Below are 20,739 nucleotides of genomic sequence, written 5' to 3'. Positions count from 1 at the left end.
TCCCAAAACCTCATGTACTATCCTCCTTTGGATCCTCCGAGAAAAAGCTAAAGAACAGGCCATTCTTAATTCCCAGCGTTTCATAAGGAATTACACAAAATCAGACCCAGTGATGCACCAACTGGACTAACTGGGAACCGATTAAGACTGAATATCTAGCTACACATTAATGCTAGTATGTTTACTGTATTAGAAATAATAGAAACACGGTCTACTTTATGTAAGTGACATATGCATCTTTGTTAAATGACTAACAGCAGGCAAAAAAGCGCAGCATCTTATAAACAATAGTAACTAGCAGTAGCAATTGCAAAAATTAAAAATAAATGGCTTAGGTAAGCTAATATTTGACTAATCTAGATTTGATCAAAAAGAGAATAACCAATACATTACAGAATTCTGACATGTTTAGAACTTCTCTTTCAAGAATTTCTTTTAACAAATATGTGGCATTTAATGAAATGCCACCATTGGTACTGTGAAGCTTTAAGTAGAAAAACTGGAAGTTAAGAAGTTGCCTCCAGGAAATCCTGGTAGAATACCATTTTGCCTGGCTGCTGAAGACGTTCAGCACAGATATAAGCAACAAGATCTGCTTCCACACAAATCTGTAGAGATGCCCAACTTTTGTGCTATAAGTAGGAATTACACTTTATCTCCAAAGGCCATATACACACACAAAAAAGTCACTCCTCAAACATTTATCAAATAAACAGGTTTTGAATTACCGTTGGTTGCATTCAATATATCTAGCAGCAAACTTCTCCATTAATCTATCAATCTTCTGGGCTTCACCTGGCAGCCGGAAACCTTCCAGAAATATACGCAGAGCAGAGACAAAGTCTTTCCCACAGAAATCAAGTTGGTCTACATAGGCATACATCACTTCCTTGTTAAACTTGTTGCTTTCCCCAAGAAATTCCCCTACTTGAGTCTAAAAACACAAGAGACAGTTATGAGTGTGTAATCCAACTGACAGCTTCACAAGGAAGTTTATGGCACAAGAGTTGCACAGCAGTCAGTTTTGTAAGACTTGTAAGACTGATGTGCTTCACCGAGTAGGCAGAGCAACTGTTAGAAGGGCAGCATCTAAAAACTAACACACACTAATGTCATTAAACAAACTGCTTTAGCCTGCATATTCCTGCTTCCCTAATTCCCCAAGGTGGTGCATGTATTTACTCTAAAATTAAGGAAAGCAGCATTGTGTCAAATTTCACCTGCAGTGGAGAATGCTTTGCCACTGCAGTACATGACACTCCTTCATTGGCAATGTATCGCTAACGTAGATATAGATAAAGTGTATGTTCCCACGTACGGGGAATCCTTCCTGCACTTTCTTGTAAATGCAGCTATTTTATCAAAAAGCCTGGGGCAGCAAGTAAATAGCAATTAGAATGGAGGTTGAAGTAACTCCATTAGAACCCTTACACTTTGAGTTCTCTATTAAGGAAACAGCGACTAAGAGAGAATGCATAGGTAGACTTCAGAGGACTGGGGAAGAGAAGAGAGGGCCAGGAGTATTTCTGTAAAAGCATCATTAACTATTTTGTTGCATGTAGTCTTACAGAACAGAGGCGTTCTTCCTGGTGCAGAAATTGTGCGATGTCCTCTGCTGTAGTGCCAAGCATTCCCTGTTCCTGTAGATACTGTATTCCTCTCTTTGGTTTTTTATTGAACCTACTCGGACCAAACATAGGGGAAAGTGAGTCATGCAACTGAAGATATAACTGCCAATACAATTTTTGTTTAGAAGGGCTCTGTAAAACTAAGGATTCCATGCTGTAGTTCTATGTCACTTTTAAAAAGTTAGAAGGTCAAAGAACATGATGTAACTGTATTAACTATATCATACCCTAGGCTACATCTTGTAAGATATATTCAGGTGCTGATAAGCTTTGAAGTTACTGCTAAGAAAGTCAGACTGTTAAAAACTGACCTGTTCCAAATACTAAAACTGGAGAATTTCCTTGAAATCTTAAAAAAGTTGCTGTTCAAAACCTTTTATAATAGTTACAGACAAAGATTTATTTTCAAGTTAATGAAACGTTAGTAAAGTGTTGCTGGACAACCGTTTCATTCTCCAAACCTTGTTTTGGTAAAAGGCAACAAATGGTGTAAGGGCTGGAAGACAACATTAAGCCTGCCTGCTCAAATCGATTTCTCTCTAGGTAGACACACTGTCCTCTCTGTGGCTGAACCAGCACAAATGAAATCTGTTAAACAACCCCTCCACTCCCACTCGCGCCAAAGATTTTACTGAATTCCTTTAAACTACAGTCATCTCCAGTGTCAGCTTTTGACAACAGCAAGCATCTTAAGCAGTAAGTTTAGTGTCAGCATCCCTACAAATCTGAGTGCATAAGAACTGTAAGAAACAATACGGTTGCATACATAGTTTTTTACTAGTAAAGTTTTGTTTTCTTGTCCTACTGGACTTACAGTTCTATCCCATGTTCAATTATTTCTTTTTGTTGCTTGATGACTTCAAACTGCTCAGGGTCATCTGGGACAGCAGTTTGGGTACCAATACTTCCAACTCCTGACGACACAGTGGAATCCAAGGAACTTACACTACTTCGTCTTCCTCCACTGTCAAGGCATTTCCCCTCACTCATTTCCTGTTCAGATGGTTTATATGAACCTATTTACAAACAGAGTGAGATTTATACTGTCCTGCTCAGTCAAACAAACTTTTAGTCAAAAGAATTTTTAGTAGAAGTTTCTAAAGAGACAATATTCTTATTCTATCAGGTACACTTTTTAGCAGTCTAGCCCCTGAATGTTATATGGATGCAATTCTAAAACAACCCAAACTCTTTAGAGAGAGAACAGCAGCAGCAGCTACAGAGACAGATTCTTCCACTTAAATCTACTAACCGCAACATTTGTCACATTTCTTGTTCTACATAAACCAGCCTTTACAGTATTGATGGTGGCCTGGATAAAACTCTTTGAAAACAGAGCCTAGATATTTGAACCAGACACTTGGAGTGACAATTACTGCAGTAGCAGTAACAACTGTATGTAAAACACTTCATTTGTATAAACAAATCTTCACATAAAACCCAGCATAACTTCTAAACACTAGATATACATAGGGACCAACTTACTAGATTAATTAGTCTTCCATAGAGAAACAATCTTACCTAAGGTAGTCTGATGATTGGGGTTCACATAAAGGTCTTTGCTCCATTCTACCATACATTTTAAAATAGAAACCAAACATTCAAGTCCTTTTTTCCTCAGGCTTAGTTCCTGAAAAACAATACACTTTGCTTTATTATACAGATAAATTACAAAATTCAGTGACAAAATAAAGCATGTGCTACCTTGCTCTCTCTCCCTTTCAGTAAAAATATGTATACATACAACTTTTCAGGAGGCATTCTATCACATCATTTAAACCTCAGTAAGTTTACTAATTGGAAGGAGATTGACTGATTGTACAAAAGCAAGCTCCTCCTCCTTGACTAGTTAGGTTGAATACACCCAGGCCAAAAGGAACCATAGCTTTTGGTAAAGAAGCACCTCTATTACTCTGCATAAAATAGTTTAGACTGACACCAGGACACATTCCAGCTACTTTAAGTAGATGATCTATTGACAGCTGATGACTACAACCAAGGGGTGACTAACAACAAACCCAAAATGCAACCTCAACCCTTTTATTGTATGAATTGTTATGAACATCTAGCAAGTTTCTAGAGTCAAATCTCTCCATAAGCAAGACTCACTGCCTTAGTCATATAGTAAACAATTCTATTCAAACACTGAAATAAAGATCTCTGGGTATTCTATTTTCTGATGAAAGAAATATAGCAAAATGAAGCAAGTATTTCTGTAGTTCTGACCAAAGCAGTGAGGTGCACTCAGTTCCAATAACAAGACTAGCAATGAGTTCACTTCACAGCATTAAAAGACATTTGTGCTTGGCTGGGGAAAAAATAAAAAAAATAAAAAACACACACACTGCTGTACGATAGGGTCAATGTCAGAAAGACCTGCTCTTGCTGAAAGCAATGTCTACACTCCATTGCTAGTCCAAGGACTGGGAAAGTGCAATTTAAAAAATAAAACACTTGTGGTGGAGACATAGCACAAAAAGCTTGTCCGTGCAAAGCAAATGCAAGAGGAACATACTGCTGGGGCATAAGCACCAGAAGGAAAGTTATTTGACTATGGCAAAGGAAGGCTCACTTAATTTTTCTCTGCCTTTGCAGTCCAACAAAAAAGAGCTCAGAACAAGTCTAGTGTCACAACACAAGTATGCAGGAGTAAATAAAAGTCAATCATGTTTTATCTTCCAATTACAACTAATCTAATATAGTTAACTAATAAAAAGTAAGTAACACCAGTAGGTTACACATAACATGAACCCCTGGAAGTGCCAGTAATGATGAGACATTGCTATTTATGAAAAAAATAGTACATTATCCACAAAGCTGTTATTCTTACTTGCAAAGGTGTCATTCCCAACTCATGTCCACTTCGTCCCTGTGCGATTTTAGACAAATCATTTACAAGGCGCTCAAATATATTAGCAGCATTTAAATCACAGTCATAATTAACATAAATATCCACCACGCACTGGGCATCTTGAAAATAAGAGAAAGTAGGAGTATTAAAATTCAGTGAAATAGCATCTTATAAAAGGAAATCAGCCAGTTAGAGCAAGCAGTGGAGGTGAATCCAGATATTTAACCCAAGAACTATGGGAACGAATTCATTTTTTCACATTTAAATACGGCATGTCTCAAAAAGATTTTTCTTCAGCTTCCAGAGAAAAAGCCCACTTTTTACAACAATGAAAATACCTGCACAAATTCTAGTTAAAGTCTGAATCACCATCCATTTGTGTTCAAAAGAGCTTGAAGAGGTCTCTAGGATATTCAGGAAGATCTCTTTGAAGAACACCTGCAAAACAAATGAGGTAAAGGATCCGATGTCTGCAGCTTTCTGAGAATTTTTAAAAATAGGTTAACTGCACAGATACATTTCTATTTAGTACTTTCTCGACTAGTATCCATCTAACATATTATAATTTAAAGACAGTAGTACATCAGTTTACCTAGCAAACAAAACTAAGCCATTATTTATGTCACAGCTGGCTTTGTATCATTTCAGTATTTTGATTTAAGAACTAGAGGATCATACAAATCACACAAAACCTCTTACCTCAATCTGCATTTTTAAGTGGGTCTTAAAATTTGAGAGCAGCGTGAGAAAGATGGCAAGAGAGAGCTCAAATACATCAGGAACAGAGGAGACTCCATTTTTAGATAATGCTACACAAAGATATTGCTTGATCGCATTGATGAACATTTCATGTGTCCTGAAAACTGGACCAGCATTCTGCAATACTGAGAGAAGAAGCTGGAGAGACACTATCTTGGAACGCAATTCGTGGGATCTAGAAGAAATTCACCACAAAGATTTTCATTACACCTCTGAATACACATACTTGTATTCAGCCTAAGTACTATAGTATTTCTTCCACATCAAGAAGAAATGACTGCTGTTTTTATCCATTTCAAGCAGACAATCAGCCTGCAAGTGATGCTGGGTCATCTTAATTTGGAGACATCCAGAAGATTATCATCTTGGACTAGGGTAACAGATGCTCACAACTACTGAGAAACTTTTTTAAAAAAAGCTTTACAAATGTGATAGTCAAGACCACTTCAACTGACAAGATTAATAAGCCCATTGCACAAAAAATTCCTCAAGTATTAAATTTTTAATTATTTGAAGCAAGCTTCAATTCTAGAATAAATCAACCTAACTGGAACAGGGGAATTCCAAACCCCTGTTCTGTATAAAACAGCTGCACAACTGTGCTTCTTCTGCCTCTAAAAGCTGCCTGGAGAGAACAATGTAATAAATAAAATCTTATTACTTGGGATCTGGTGGTCCATCACCAAGTGGTTTCATGGAGAGTTTGCACAGGGATCTGAACACAAGGAAGGCATCCTTTTGAAGAATATGGGAAAATTTGGCAGCAGCTTGATGTCCAGGTACATCTGTCTCCTAGCAAGCAAGAAACACAATGTTAAAACCTCAGTAAGGCAAAGGAACAGAGCAATTGGAAAGATTCCACAGCTCCTCATCTCCTCAGAGAATCAGCCACAGATTAAAGAACAATATACTTGCCAATATTTAAACCAAACCTAAAGAGGAACACAAGTGATCCAGATCTTTTCATAGTGTTGACTGACTCCCCTCCCACCCCAAAGGGTTAAAATACAATAAACATAACCAATTTCAAAGCAGTTACTTTCAAAATGTACTTAAATTGAATTTGTGGCTTCTTTTCTAAACCTGAACAGGACTTACGTATTAAAAGCTTCTGTTTCTTCCCTCCAAAATCCCACTAAAATTAGTAGGAAAAATAAGAGATTGCTCTCTCCCTATACATACATTAACATCCAGTGAAGTTATTTACCAAGTTATCAGTGGAGGAAACAGATTGTCTGTCATCTGGAATCCCATTTGTTTGCACATTTTCATTACTAGAGCCAGAAAGAGCATTATCTGCAGTCTCTAATGCAGGCAGAGCCTCAACTGTTTCTATTACATGCTTTTCTTCAGCCACTGAAGGGGAAAAAGAAAAATAATTGAATTCATCTGTTGAGGGTTTTTTTTTTTTTAATTAAATCAAATGGTATTTGTGAAGCTCTACAACTGGTAAATTAGAGGGAGTCTCTCAGCCAAAGTAAGTATTCCTATGAGGCAGTGAAAGTCTGTTCTTATTGCCTTAGTCAAGTGTTCTCAACAAGATGCTTCATAGTGAAAAAAATATGTTCTTTGCCTTTATAATCACAGGAGTATGTGTCAGGCATTACACACACCTATTTTATTTCAGAATATTTCATTACCTTTCACAGCTGATTTGACCACATCTTCCAAGATGCCTTTAACCACTTCCTTTCCTCCATCAGTTGTTTCCTCTGATGAAACACACAAAAAGATAGTTTTGTACTTTGTACTTTTGTTTAGTAAGAAGAGGGAAAGGGAAAGGAGGCAAAAGGGTTAAAAAAAAGTAGATTTCCTTTAATTGTTCTCCTTTAAAGCCATTTCCAAAAATTCATACAAAAATACTCTTTGATGTTATTTCCATAGTTTAAATCAAAGCACTTGTATTTTTGACTGCAGTAAATTTGTCACTTGTATTTATGAACTGTTACAAAGTTTTCATACTGGAATATCTTGTGTTCTTAATTTGGATACAGTCTATGCTTATGATAATGTCTTTGTAATGCACATTATTTTTACCACAGGACTTCAATTATCCCAAAGCAATTTTAGCACTTATAATTGTACCATGATTATTCTCTTTACTTTCCTTCCATCTGATCAACCTAACATAATCCAGTCAAATTCCAATACAGTTCTGTATACAAAAGTTATATATACTTTTACTAAAATTCTAGGGCAAACATGAGCCTTTCTTCAATGGTTATAATATCTAAACATGTCTGAAATAATAGGATGGCCTGTGTACTCTGAATAACTACCATGATGACCTGAACATGATTTGAGCCAACAACCCCTAAAGTTCCTCCTCCAAATAGTACAAAAGAACATTTTCTAGTAGAAACATTGTAACTGAAGACAACAGACACTGTATTATTTTTCACCTGATATTGAAGGAATCAGATCTTGTTCTGACTTCAGGTCTCCATTTTCTGTCCTCTCAGGCTCACCGTTAGTTAATTCTATGCTTACAGGAGCAGTGGGTTTGCTTTCCTGATAGCTGTGCTTTAAGTGACCAGTCTTTGGAGACCTTGTCACCATTTGAATCACAGGAGACTGAGATTTCTGTTGATTTGTTTTTTCCACCTCTCTGGCTTCTTGTATCTTGAAAAACCAATATGATAAAGTTAATCTGAGGCAGAAAACATAAGGGGAACAGATGTCTACAATGACTGATGTTCCTTTACAAATTCAAGTGCTAACAAGAAAGAGACAATGAAAATATATTCATTTAGCCAGTCTGATTAGAAAGATTTGCTTCTAGTTTAGCTACTCTGGAAACAAGCTTATCTTAAAAGCATCCCATCATTTGTCAGAATATTTGTCAGAAACTACAGCAAACCTTGTTATCAGCAATAAGACTCATACTTTATTTTTATTCAGTCTATAGGGTTCGCTATGCTTCACTGCAGCATTTGGCAGGTTCTTTTAAACAACAAATCAATAGGTACTCAGCTACAATGAAATAGACACATAAAAATATCCTGTTCATTTTTCAAGCTTAAACATTTGAGATGAGCAAAAATAACAGCTACATACAGCTTGATTTTCCATCCGTGTAAAAATGACATTTAACATCTGTGTAAGGGTAGCTTTGGCAGTTGTCTGATTAATGAGATTTTTACTGGCCAGATAGATGTTGTAACAGGTTCTAACAGTCTGCAGAATTGTTCCTTCATGAATTTCTATATACGGAGATGTTACTGCAGTAAGGAGAGCCTGAAAGAGTACATAAAACAATAAGACTGAAACCTAAGTAAGCAGGCAGCAATACATATCATGTAGGTCTTTTCGACAATAAGCTGCAGTTTTGTTATGAAACAGGTACATCTGTTTATAAGATTTTTCATAAGAAACTTCTAGTTCTTTGAAAGTGCTTTTCAAATCAGAGAAAAGTTTAACAGAGCTTCCATAGAGCAGTATTCTCTCCTGAGCTGTTAAAGGAAGAGGAATACATCACAACTTTGAGGGAGATACTCCACCTCCAAACTATTAGCAGTTATTTTATTCTATAGTTTCCTTTCTGTGAAACAGCCATTTGGCCTAGCTTCCACAAAATTAAATTTATGTAATGTTAACCAACTTCTAATCTCAGCTATATTTGCCCAAGTAAGTTCCAGAATCAGAACACATACTTCTGGTAGCACTATGATTTGCTGAGAACATACACTGCAAATTTTGAGAAAAACAGATATGAGAGCAGACAGGCTACAGCAGTGGTCCACGACACTGCATCACAGTTACAGTGCCTTCAGGTGAAGTTCTCTGGAGATACTGTATATTAGCTTGAAGGCTGACAGTATTTCGACAGCCTCATGAACACAGGCATCACTAGCCTAGAAGATGAACAGTGCTACCATCGAGCTGTCCTATTTTTGCAAGATAATGTTTCCAGACCATGGCTCAGCCCAGAATGAAGGACAAGAGTTAGTAAGCTATTCCCATATGCTCTGTTTCAGCAGGAGAAAATGCATTCCACATACCAATTCAGACACTACGAAAGCCTCTCTAAATTCAGTGACACATCTAACTGTATAGGAGATGGAGAAACTGGGTCCTGAGTAGCACTTCACATTCAATTTTGTTTCAGTTACAAAAATCAGAGACAGAAAAAAACATTTAAAATACACCAAATACCTTAATTATTTGCAATTGTACTCCTTCATCTGTTTGGGGACCCTGAAAGCAATTGCAAATTGTTTCAACTATTCTGTCAATCAGTCGTTTTCCAGGAGCTCCACTGTCTGGAGCATTGCCAGTGATATGTCCATATGCAATGAGTTTCTGGGTAGAAAGAATACAGGTTAGACAGTCATATACTGTTAAGTAAAATACAGTTAAGTAGAGCAAGAGAAGACTGTTTTAGATTGCCTGCCTCACTTAGCCATTTGTAACAAAGATTTAACACCATCATCAGTAGTCTGGCTAACACATACTTGGACTGTTCACACATCTAGACAAAACAGGTTTTGAGATGCACACACTTCTGCCACTCAGACAATTTCTGCCTACTGCAACCAGACCAAATTTTTGTCAGTCTTTGTACCTACTCGCAACAGAGATTCTGCCTAATTAGCTGAGATTAAGTTGCATTTGTTTTCTCCTGTAAGACTCCAAGGGAGGAAAAGGTAGAAAGATTCTGGAGTCTGATCTGCCATCACATCACCACAAGAAAGACCCATGGTAAATACTGCTTTAGAAGAGCTGCACGAAACATTCTATATTGTTGCATCAACATAGAATAGCATAAACATCCAAGAGCTGCAACGAACATGCTTCTTTCATTCTAAAACAAACCACATGCACTTCTCACTGTGAGAAGACCCACTTTCTGTCAAGTCTAATAATAACCTATTTTGCATGGTTTATGCATGTAAGTACCCACAGTGCTTATCTGCACACATGTACATACTCAGGATATTTTCACTTCTTCATTTGAAGAATGCCAAAAGCACACAAAGTTTTTGTAACTGCCTGTTTCCCCATTTAACTCTGTCCAAGTTTAACCAGAACACTTACCTGTAAGCAATCCAGTGAAGTACTGACAATGCGTGGAGACTTTGACTGGCAGGCCAGCTCAAACGGAAGGAAATACTTATCTGCTTCAATGAAGTTTGCTTTTGGTGGAGCAGCAGTGCCTTCTCTAGGTCAGAGGAGAAGAGTTATTAATTTTCCTAAACATGCATATCACAAACTACACTGCCTCCATTTTCAGATTAAAGCTGAATGGTACATAGAAGCACACAAATTTAATGCAAATTTCTTGTATGCATACTTTTTTTTTTTATAAAAGTTGTACTTTCCTCAAAATCATAAAAAACAGCTTTACATTTTCTTATATTGCACCTGATCTCCTTCATATATTCGAGTTACCTCTTCCCCCACTACAGTCCAGCACCATCCCAATGCCTGAAACGCAGGGGAACTCCTACATAACTTAAGGGTAAACTTACCTAAGCTAGGCCTGTATGAACAATACTAAACAAAGAGACACACAATTTGGGACTCTGTTTTTAAATCATAGCACAGTGCTACAAAGTGTTAAAAAGGTGGATTTTTACATAATATTTAAATTGGATTCTTGATCTAGGTAGTTAAGAGAGCAAACTAAAAAATGTAAGATACTCACTGCTCTTTATGATTTCCTATCAGGCTATATGAAGTCCAGTAAAAGAAAGGAAGTGGAAAACTAGCACCTTTTAGAAGTTTTGCAATTATCCATAATGAAATTTAGTGGCAGTTATGGTTTGAGTATGCAGAGCCACAAATATTGTGTAATTAGGACACATGGGTCGTGCCATGTGTTTTGGCACGGAAGGGGTGTCACTGGGTATTCACAAGCTCACTGCCATAACTTTTATACACTCTCACATTTCCACTACCACATTATCTAACTTGCCATTGTGTGGTATAGTTTACAGCAATTAGTAACTTACCTTTGCTTTTCCAGCTCTGTTTTTATTTCATCTGGAAGAAAGAAAAGAAAATAACTGAAAATACTTGACACCCATCATAATTATCAATAACAAAAATATGAAAAGTGTAATAAAGCAAAGTTGTTTCAAAACAGAAGCTTCGCACTTCAGTATTTGCTGTTCCTGTCCTGTAACATCTTCGGCTTCCTAAGCCAGAGATGAAAGATAACTCTCCCATTTGCTGAAAGGCATATCAACTTCTACAACTTCTGTTTTTTCCAAATATTCCTAACAAAAAGATACCTTTAGAAAGCAAGAGTATAGTACATAATTTTTATTCAAGAGTAAGTTTACATACAGATAGCTCAAGTTTGAAGTCTTTAAGCCACTGCACACACCATTTAATCCAGCGCAACAGATGTTCCTATTACAGTGCTTGTTAGCTTACTCATGTTAAACTCTACAATATGACATCAGCTGAATAAACAAAGTCCCAGAGATAAGACATCTCAAATGCATGCTGTCATCTTGCCAGTAGGGTTCTCCCCCTCCGCCCTCCCTTTTGAAAGCTTTCACTTTAGGGGAGGTTTTCAGAATACTTAAACTTGTTTCTTAGTCATTTCTATTGTACACAACAACAAATCCACTGAGATCCTAGTATGGCTTCTTGAGGATTCCTAATGCATCACCACAATGTACAATACAGACCAACATTGCACTACACTGAACACAGCGCAAGCACGCACTAAACACTGACAAGAAATAACAAAAATAGTAAGGCTGCACAGCTGCAATTGCTTGTGACATCATACAGAATCCTGTGCATCCCACCCTATCTTATCCCTCCTGCAAAATAACATACCAACAAAATTTGTTTAAATTACAAAGTTATGAGAGCCAGGAACTTGCACTGTATCATTCACTCCATGCTTGTTCTCCACAACTGCTGCAGTAGCACTATGTTTTGGATTAGATGTGTGGAGTTCAGATGGCTTCAGTGTTACCCATGAACCTCAATAGTTTCCTTTGTCTCAGAAACATTTATATATAAAGGACAGTAATAGACAAGGATTGCAACAAATACATATTATAGATTTTTACACAGTTGTTTTATTCAAGGAATGTTACAAGAATCAACCCTTGCAGAATATGCCCATTTTGTAGCTTTACTATCCCTATTTCATAGGGAAAACAGAAGCAAGAGGGAGAAAGGTGTCACTCCCAGCTTGTAGTTACACAAGCTACATCTAGGACTGGAACTTCCTACTCTGTCTGCCATCATCTCACATGAACAAAGGCCAACACGCTCAGCAGTGGGGAAAGAGAAGTGACACGGCATCTATCAGCAAGGAGTGACGCGACAAGAACACTATCCAACCTATATGTTACTAAAAAGTAAACAGCAAAATTAAGATAGTTACAGACCCACAATATGTCATTGCTCTGTTTAAAAGCCCCCCATTTTCCAAGTCAACCATAAAAACAGAGTAAGCCTAAAATAACCTATTCATTATTACTTTCAGAAAACACTACAGACCAGTCATAGCTTATGCCTCTCTTGCCATTTCCCAGCTCATAAGCTATATCCATCCCAGCTGCTTAAGGCATTTCTGATTATGCTTACCTCTCCCACTAAACTGAGCTCATAGACACCAAAAGTTTAAAGAGGTTCATGTGTCTGGTTGCTTCCCCCATGCTATTGCATGTCCAGTCACACTAGGCACAAATCCATATTTTCCAAACACTGAGCAGGTAAGGTTTTATCACCAACTCTTTGATTGTATCCCATTCATAGAATACTTTACCAAGAACCAAAGCAGGTTCTTGAAGTTAAAGTTTAAAAGACTGTTCAAGAGGGGGAAAAAATTATATTTTTTGAAGACCAGGAGAAAGATTATTTAAATTCTAACCTTGACTGTCATCAGCTACAGAAAAGGCTTAGACCCGTTACTGAACTATTCTACTAGTTTCATCTTTTTTAAAACGGAGAAACTACTAGTGTATTTATTTCTTGTTAGGACTGTTTACAGATTTTTTTTTTTCAACCTTTTGTCGAATGTACAGAGGAGTTAGAGCGGTACTCATGAAACCTGAGCTACACAACAGCTTCACAATACAATCTCCTGAGGCAGGAGACTCAAATCCTGTATCAAGAGAAGAGAGACTGATGCCCAGGTAGAACCACACATTTCCACTTACTTCTGTTGGATATAATCAGAGAGCATTATTATTAAGGGCCCAAGACTATCAGCTTTTCCAGGAAAAACCCAACCCAAAATGAGGACACTGTGCTACAAAAGCCAGCCACTACTTGGAAAACACTGAAGGGAAATTCCTGAGGGCACTCCACCTCCTCACACGCAATCGCGCGATGGCCTCTGTTAGTCAGCCCTCTCAACTCAACTGGAACAGCAAGATGACAAATGTTACAACTGAACTTCAATGTCTCAAGTAACGAAAACATGGTACATGGAGCAGTTCCTCATGTAACAGAAGTTTACAAAATGAGACCATTTTCACTTCCCAGTCTTACACAAGTCAGCTGCAAGGCAATGAGCAGGCAGTACAGAACAACATCCCGTGTCTGCGATTGTGGAGACAGAATTAATTTAGCAGCTCTGTTAAGGTACAAATCTAGTTTTGTAATTCCCTGCTATTTCAGAGTTCAACTGATCAAGAGGGTCAACAGAATAGAGGCCACAGACTGACTTTGATGGCCGATCAAGAAATAATCAAGGCTTCAGGTGCTAAATAGCGTAAATCTTAACAAAGCACCACTTCTTGGATCATTATTTTCTTCATTCCAGTATCCAGGTGGTTTAATTGATGAGAGTGCTAGTCAGAAGTTAAGCAAAATTTTAATTCAAGTATTCTTGATTTTATTAAATGATTTTCCCACCTTCAACAGCACATTATGATCCACAGAGCTACTGAGAGCAGCACACACTAAAGGATCTGATTTATTCTGTTGTATTATTATGTTATTAGAACAGAGTATTACTGTTGCATAAAGGACCTGGTTGCTTAACACACAGCTTTCTGGGCACACTTTTAATGTTCAGAATGCTTAGTCCTGCCTCTGGGTCTCAGCAAAGAAAGGCATATTTTAGCTACAGTCACAACCCCAAGAACAGCAGGATGCCAGGTTGATCAGCAATAATATAGTTGATGCTGGTATTTCAGACACCCCGTAGAACCAGGGTTTATAGGATTTTAAATGATTGCAGGAATGAAACATTCTCTGAACTAGGCTAACTATGCCTAAGTTATAGTCAAGTGGTTGTCCTTGCACTAGACCATTTGTCTAGTTTGGGAAAAAAAAATTGTTTTGACACTGCTTTGGTCAAGCCAGACTAGACCCTGTGAATTCTCACAAGTATTTCTAAAGCACAGGAAATAGAAAAGCTATTTTATGTATAAAAGAGTTGCTGCAAATTCTTTCCCAATATCAGATCAACAAAATGAATATTCGCAGAGATGCAGGGAAAAAAAATCCATACTTGATACATTAGTTCACTGAGTGCATTTTTTCCCTTCGGGAGCTTCTTTGCCCTCAAACCTATCCAGCTCCTAATCCTCCTCAGCAGTTGCTACTTCCTGAACTGTTGAGGCACCTAACTTTCATGATCTCTCAGTAGAAACTGAAACCTGCCTAGTGTCGACTGGTCTGGTCACCCTATTACCCCAAGCTTATCTCAGGTCATCCAGTTGACTTTTGGCATCCTCTTTCCCATAGGCACCAAATTGCTGGCAGAAAGAAAACTGAAGGCCAAACACACCATCTTCATTGCCATCTTCATTCTGCCATACTATTTGGCAGAAGATGATCACTTTCTCCCATCTTAAAAATTCCTCACCTGAAAATTAAGTCATTTGAGACTGTTCTCTGAAAAGAACTGTTTCAAGCTACAGTAGTATTAAACCATGAGTCCACCAAGAAAAGAAGTTACTTTGTAAAATCTGACACTGCACAAGAAAACAAGTTTCACTGTCAGACTGTTATTCTCAGCCACAGAAGTACTCACTTCCAAGTTCAAGGAGTGATCAAGCAATGCTATTTTTACAAATTTCTATACCTGCTCAAAAGAATTTGTCTCTTCTTCAGACAGATCACGTCCTCCCACTCCCCCCCAAAGCATTCACTAATAAAGCAGTGTAGCCAAAAAAAAAAAAAGTTTTAGATGTAAACTTCATTAAGATTTTAGCCATAAGCAGACTCAATCAGACCTTTCTTATATTCTTTGATATTGTAATGATACCTTTTCAATAGTTATATGAGATACTGTATAAGAAAAATATATAATAGATTCACATATTTCAACAATTTCACTCTCAGAAACACTCTGCAAGTTTAAAGCAATAAAATCCAACCAAGGTCTGACCAAATTTCCCATAATTTTTATTAGATGAAGGGTTTTCCAAAGCAGTATAAAAAGATCTGCATCACAATAGTATTTTAACAAATAACGTTGGCAGAAAAGAATAAACAAGTGGGCAAAAGCAAGTTACAGGCATGCCGCTGCTACTGGTTGCATCAAAATGGTTTGGAAATCTCCACATTTGAAGCGCTCTTTTGGTGGTCTGACCACCAAAAGTGAGCGAAACAGAAGCTGTTGCCTAACTGAAGTCCCTATTACCATGCCGAGCCACAACCAGGCACAGCCACCTTCCAGAAACCTACTGCCGCTGTCATTCTTCTGTTCCACGCACAGGTATAAGGGGAGGGGCATGGCCCAAGTCCCCTCCACAGCTGGAGAACACGGCCTGAATTTGGGTCAACTTCTGGCCATCACAGAACAATGCTGGCCCCCCATGCCATGCTTTTGGTACTAGAGCTCACTGTTACTGTCAAGGACAGAGCACACAGGTAGAGATCACATCTACTTCAGGCAGCAGCATCCTCTTCAACTCTGCACCGTGTGCATCCCGTCCACTACACACCAGGCCTTTTAGCACGCGTACCAAGTAACACAACTGGAATAACCAGCACGGCCATGCAGCGATTGCTTCCCCAGCTTCTTGCTGTGGAAGCAAGTATGCAGCAGTACACAGCTCATACTGAGAGCAGCTACTGCTCCATATTAGGTGAATGGTTTAAGTTTGCTTGTACTGAAAACTATATACTAAAATGAAGGACATAATTGCCTGCCTGCAATTAGATGTATCCTATGTTAATGAACAGTCAGGTTCATCTCAGTGGAAACAAACAAGTTCCTCTGCCAAGAATGGCATAGTGCCTGTTAGCACAAGGACATGAGCAATGCCTGTCTTTCCGCAGCTGGTCAGAACACTCGAGAGCACTGCCAGTACAAATACACAGAAAGCAGCAAAAGCACCTTCCTCCCATCCCCCCAGCCCTTGCACTGCCTAATTCCAGGTTACCTTAAATTTAATCAAAGGGTCATCTCCATTTATTGATTCTATCAGGCTATCAGAAAACCTTTAGAGGAAGCTGCTACAGTGACGCAAGACTTTCTCCTGTTAGCCCCGGCATTCTCAAAACGTGCTAGTCAAGAGGCTTTACTAGACTAAGAAGAGCAAGGTGTTTTAGACATCTGTCTTTTATACCAAGAGACTTCTTAAAACATCCATCTAGATTCTTAGAGCGAAGGCAAGGCTTAAAAGATGTTTTCATTCATTAACAAGTTAACTAAAAATTATGCTGTTTACAAAGCTCACAAATAGACATACTTGGAGGTTCCTAAGCAAGGGCAGCGACACAACCAGGCTGGCTGCAAAGTACCTCATTAAAAAGGAGAGGGCTAAATAGTTTGTATGAGACACCCAGGTGCACAATTAGCATTGCACCAATATGAACTGCTCTATTACATATTATCTGTGTTCCACTGTAAATTCTTCACGATAGAGACTATCAGGAGATTTAGTAAGAACCACATGCATCTAGAGCTTCACATAAATGCTTATTAATCAGCTATTTATATACAATACACTGGCTGTCTGTTGAAAACCAGTTTTCCTAAAATCACAGTTCGCTATAGCAGAGCAGAACAGCTTCTCTGTTGAAAAACTCCATTTCTCCCAGTCTCTCCTGGGGTTTACTGGTACTAAGAATACAGTATACAACTATTACACCTACCGATGAAGCAAGAGACTGAATGAAGGAATCCATTCAAACTCTGCTTACTCAATATTAACACTGAGTATTTCAGACATGGTGGGGGGAGGAGGAGGAGGCAGCAGGGAAGAGCAGAAATCTACAGAAACCGGTTTCATTACCAAACCCCTTTCCAACAACAGATACCTAATATTGCTTTGGGCCACCAGTGTGAGCTAACAAGCCCTGTACAGTTCAGGGAATGAATAAGCGCTACTTTTCTTTCACCCTTCCCATGTTTAAGTCCTGCCTGAGCCTATGATACTTCTCATTTTTACAGTGTCATAAAGCTATTTTGCAGTCCAAAACAGCAGACTACTGGTGTAGTAACAGGTATACTATTGAGAGGGGAAGTGGAGGAGCATAAGAACAGTTTAAAACTAGAATCAAAGAATACCTTTTTTCCCCTGGATAAGAAAAACAGCAGTTTTCAGCAGTAGTTCACTTAAGTAGTCTCAGCATTTGACTAACATTTTCTTTTATATGTGCTCTTCATTTATTTTAAATAAGTGCATCATTCTCACAATTAGAAGTATATTCAAAACTGAACTTATTTCCTGTGAGATTGATGATCACTGGATACTTCTATAGCTAGTTAAAGTTTTTCCAATACCACTGAGTTTTCATCACTACAGGTAAATACTTTGGCATGAAATGAAGCAAAGAATATAGCCAAAGAGTAATTTTAAAGTATGCGTAATTAACAGAAACACTACTGCGGTAATACTACTGCAGGAAACAGAAATAGCTGCAGGTTAGTTTAGATTAGACAGTTGTAAAATACACCAGTTCCTCTGCATTTAAAATAAGGATGCATCACAGACTTCCCCCATACAGACAGACAGACATAGCATTTACATATGACCCATACCTTTGCTGACTGCTTTATAAGTGGTATAATACCTCAAGGCTTCATTAAAGAGGCCATTGTACAAATGCAACAGTACAGCAAATAGAATTTAGTAAGAGGTAGAAAAGGATTATTATGAATTATGACACTTAAAGGAGGGGGGAGGGAAATCAACATCTGACAGACACTGTTACCAGTTACATAAAATTAACTTTATATTTCTCTCAAATTGAATTAATTTTACTCACAGTTCATCACTAAAGGATAACTGAACTTTATTATTATTAAAAACTCTGAAGCATCTTTCCTCCATAGCAATTTGTGCAGATGAAGAAGTTTGGCCTGAATTCCTCAGACTGCAAGAAACGTTCCTCCCACGTTCCTTGGCATATTTACTATAGCATAGGCTTGATAATTAAGCTAACACTTTTTAAATTAAAGTAAGTCACAGTTTTGTTTAACTTAAAGTATAGGCTTAATTAACTTCAGTAAACTCAAGTTAAATAAAACTGTGACTTACTTCAGTTGAGTAAAAAGGATTTTAATCTATACAAAATAAGGTTTGAAAATCACATGTATAGATAAAAGGCACTGCATTCATGCTGACCACTTAAAATGATGCAACAACACTCACCAGATATAACAGAAATCCTTTAGCATAGTAATCAAGTTGGGCAACAGAAGGTTATCTATTCATGCTGACCTCTGCTTTAGTCCAGCAAATAACACTTTTTTTGTGAGCAAGATTAGCAAAAAATTTAGGTCATTTCTATCATGGGCATTAAAGAACTGCAAGTTTATTGTACCTTAAAACATAGAGAGACAGAACAGTTACAATCCAAAAAGCGCTAATAGGTGGCTACTGCACAACAACCCCCCAAATCAAGATCTTTGTTACATTAGTTAAACATAAAGACATTCATTAGTAATCTTCCAAGAAGGCTCCCCTTCTCGCCCTCTAAATGTGTTTTACATAGCAGAAGAACAGGTTCCCACTCCCGTAAATGGGTAGGGAGGTTTTTTGTTTCGTTTCTTTTCTTTTGGGTGAGGCAGGGGGGAAAAGCATGGGAGAAAAAGAAGGAAGCAAGGAGGAAAAAAAAAAAAGTCAAACTGCTGTGGCACACACATATGTTGCTAATACTGCCAACTTTAAAAAGGAAAAAACAAAAACCAAAAAAACCCATACGCTTTTGTCTGGCTATCCTTCTCTGGATATACCAGTGTTGCAGTCAGCTCCTGCAAATTTCTTCGAGGTAAGGACTGTGGCAGAGGTGGTAAAGGAGGCAGCTGTTTTCCCAGCTTGCTTTCACAGCATGTTTGACAGGACTTGCATCTATGCAGTCCCTTTCCCTACTCAACTGGTCTTGTCTTCTGTTCCGGTTTTGGATTGAATTTGGATGCTAATACAGTAAGTTCCCCCCAAATAAAGGCGAAATACCAGCGCGAAGCAACCAAAACGTAACAGACTCACAGCGTAAGTGCTTTACAACTAGGAAAGGCCCTGGACGTCTCCGGCTGTAACAGCTGCCCTGCTCCAGCCCGCGCACCGCACGCTTTCAGGAGTTGTGCGTGCAGCGCGCTGCTGCGGAGGCCGGCTCGTGCGCGCAGGAGCCCAGACCGGAGCAGCCTGCGCTTGGCAGGAGCCCTCCCAGCTCCCCAGGCCGCCGCAGAGGCCCGACCTCGCCGGCCGCCCCTCCGGCAGGGCTCGGCGGGCAGGAGCCGGGGCGGGGGCGGCAGCCCCGGCCGGGGCTCCGGGGCAGCCCACCTCCCGGGTAGAAACCCGGCACAGTTTCCTCAGACCCGGCTCCGGGCGGCGGAGCGCAGCCGGCGGGGCTCCCCCTCGCCCCCCTCCTCCCCCCCCCGGCTCGGCGGGCCCGGGGCAGCGGGGCCCCGGCGAGGCGCGGCCGGCGCGGACTCACCCAGCGCCACCTGGCAGGCCCTGCGCAGCTGCCCGTGCGGGGGCCGCTTCGCCTCCTTCTCGGCCAGGATCTTCTCCAGCGCCCGCGACACGAACATGCTCTTGGTGCGCGTGTCCTGCTCGCGGGCCGGGGGCTGCATGGCCGCCCCGCGCTCGGGCTCGCAGCCGCCGCCGCCGCTCAGAGGCTCCGGCCGCGCCGCGGCCCCATGACGCGGAAGAGACGCGGCTCCCTCAGCAGCGGCCCCCGCGCCAGCGCCACGGCGCCGCCATATTGGCACCGTCACGTGACACGGGCATTTCCCCCCTCCCCCCGCCCGCTCGGGGGTGACCTCTGGCCCCTGCCGTGGCGCCAGCGGGCGGCGTGGCGCAGCGCGGCGTTAGCGCGCCGTGTGGGGAGGTTGCGTCGGTGCCAGCGGTCAATAAAACCGCCCGAGAGATGAGGCTGCCTGTGCCAACAGTGCTAGTAACGGACCCGGCAATTGCACTGCAGCTTGTCCGGTTAAAAATGAAAGCGCCGAGCGTAAATAAAACTAGCAGGGCTTTGCTGTGGCTTCAGGCCTCTGTTGCCTCACCGGGCGGTGCAGCAGCGCAGCAGCCCTGTGCCTGGGACCTGCCCGTCTCGGCCGATTTCCTGAGAAAATCGTGGTCTCCAGAGCCGTGCACGCTGTCTGGTTTCTTTAAAAAA

The 20,739-nt window shown here is 39.8% G+C and overlaps 1 protein-coding gene across 1 annotated transcript in view; it reads right to left on the bottom strand.

The window, feature by feature from the left end:
• Positions 1-20,386, bottom strand: part of ARFGEF2 (ADP ribosylation factor guanine nucleotide exchange factor 2) — a 39,624-nt gene extending 19,238 nt beyond the window's left edge. Inside the window, exons 1-16 of the mRNA XM_026106559.2 lie at positions 20,056-20,386; positions 11,193-11,223; positions 10,276-10,399; positions 9,394-9,540; positions 8,296-8,475; positions 7,641-7,860; positions 6,879-6,950; positions 6,446-6,594; positions 5,900-6,030; positions 5,179-5,413; positions 4,818-4,917; positions 4,459-4,598; positions 3,150-3,258; positions 2,443-2,644; positions 1,569-1,680; positions 729-934 (exon numbers count right to left, since the gene is read on the bottom strand). Coding sequence (XP_025962344.1) covers positions 729-934; positions 1,569-1,680; positions 2,443-2,644; positions 3,150-3,258; positions 4,459-4,598; positions 4,818-4,917; positions 5,179-5,413; positions 5,900-6,030; positions 6,446-6,594; positions 6,879-6,950; positions 7,641-7,860; positions 8,296-8,475; positions 9,394-9,540; positions 10,276-10,399; positions 11,193-11,223; positions 20,056-20,194 — 2,297 coding nt within the window. The 5' untranslated portion in view covers positions 20,195-20,386. The remainder of the gene's footprint in view (positions 1-728; positions 935-1,568; positions 1,681-2,442; positions 2,645-3,149; positions 3,259-4,458; positions 4,599-4,817; positions 4,918-5,178; positions 5,414-5,899; positions 6,031-6,445; positions 6,595-6,878; positions 6,951-7,640; positions 7,861-8,295; positions 8,476-9,393; positions 9,541-10,275; positions 10,400-11,192; positions 11,224-20,055) is intronic.
• Between the last annotated feature and the right edge of the window lie 353 nt (positions 20,387-20,739).

The sequence above is a fragment of the Dromaius novaehollandiae genome, chromosome 16 (genome assembly GCF_036370855.1).
Source record: "Dromaius novaehollandiae isolate bDroNov1 chromosome 16, bDroNov1.hap1, whole genome shotgun sequence".
In the NCBI taxonomy this organism is placed as follows: domain Eukaryota; kingdom Metazoa; phylum Chordata; class Aves; order Casuariiformes; family Dromaiidae; genus Dromaius; species Dromaius novaehollandiae.
The sequence above is the reverse complement of the archived record's forward strand: the minus strand, read 5'-3'. Positions and strand labels throughout refer to the sequence as shown.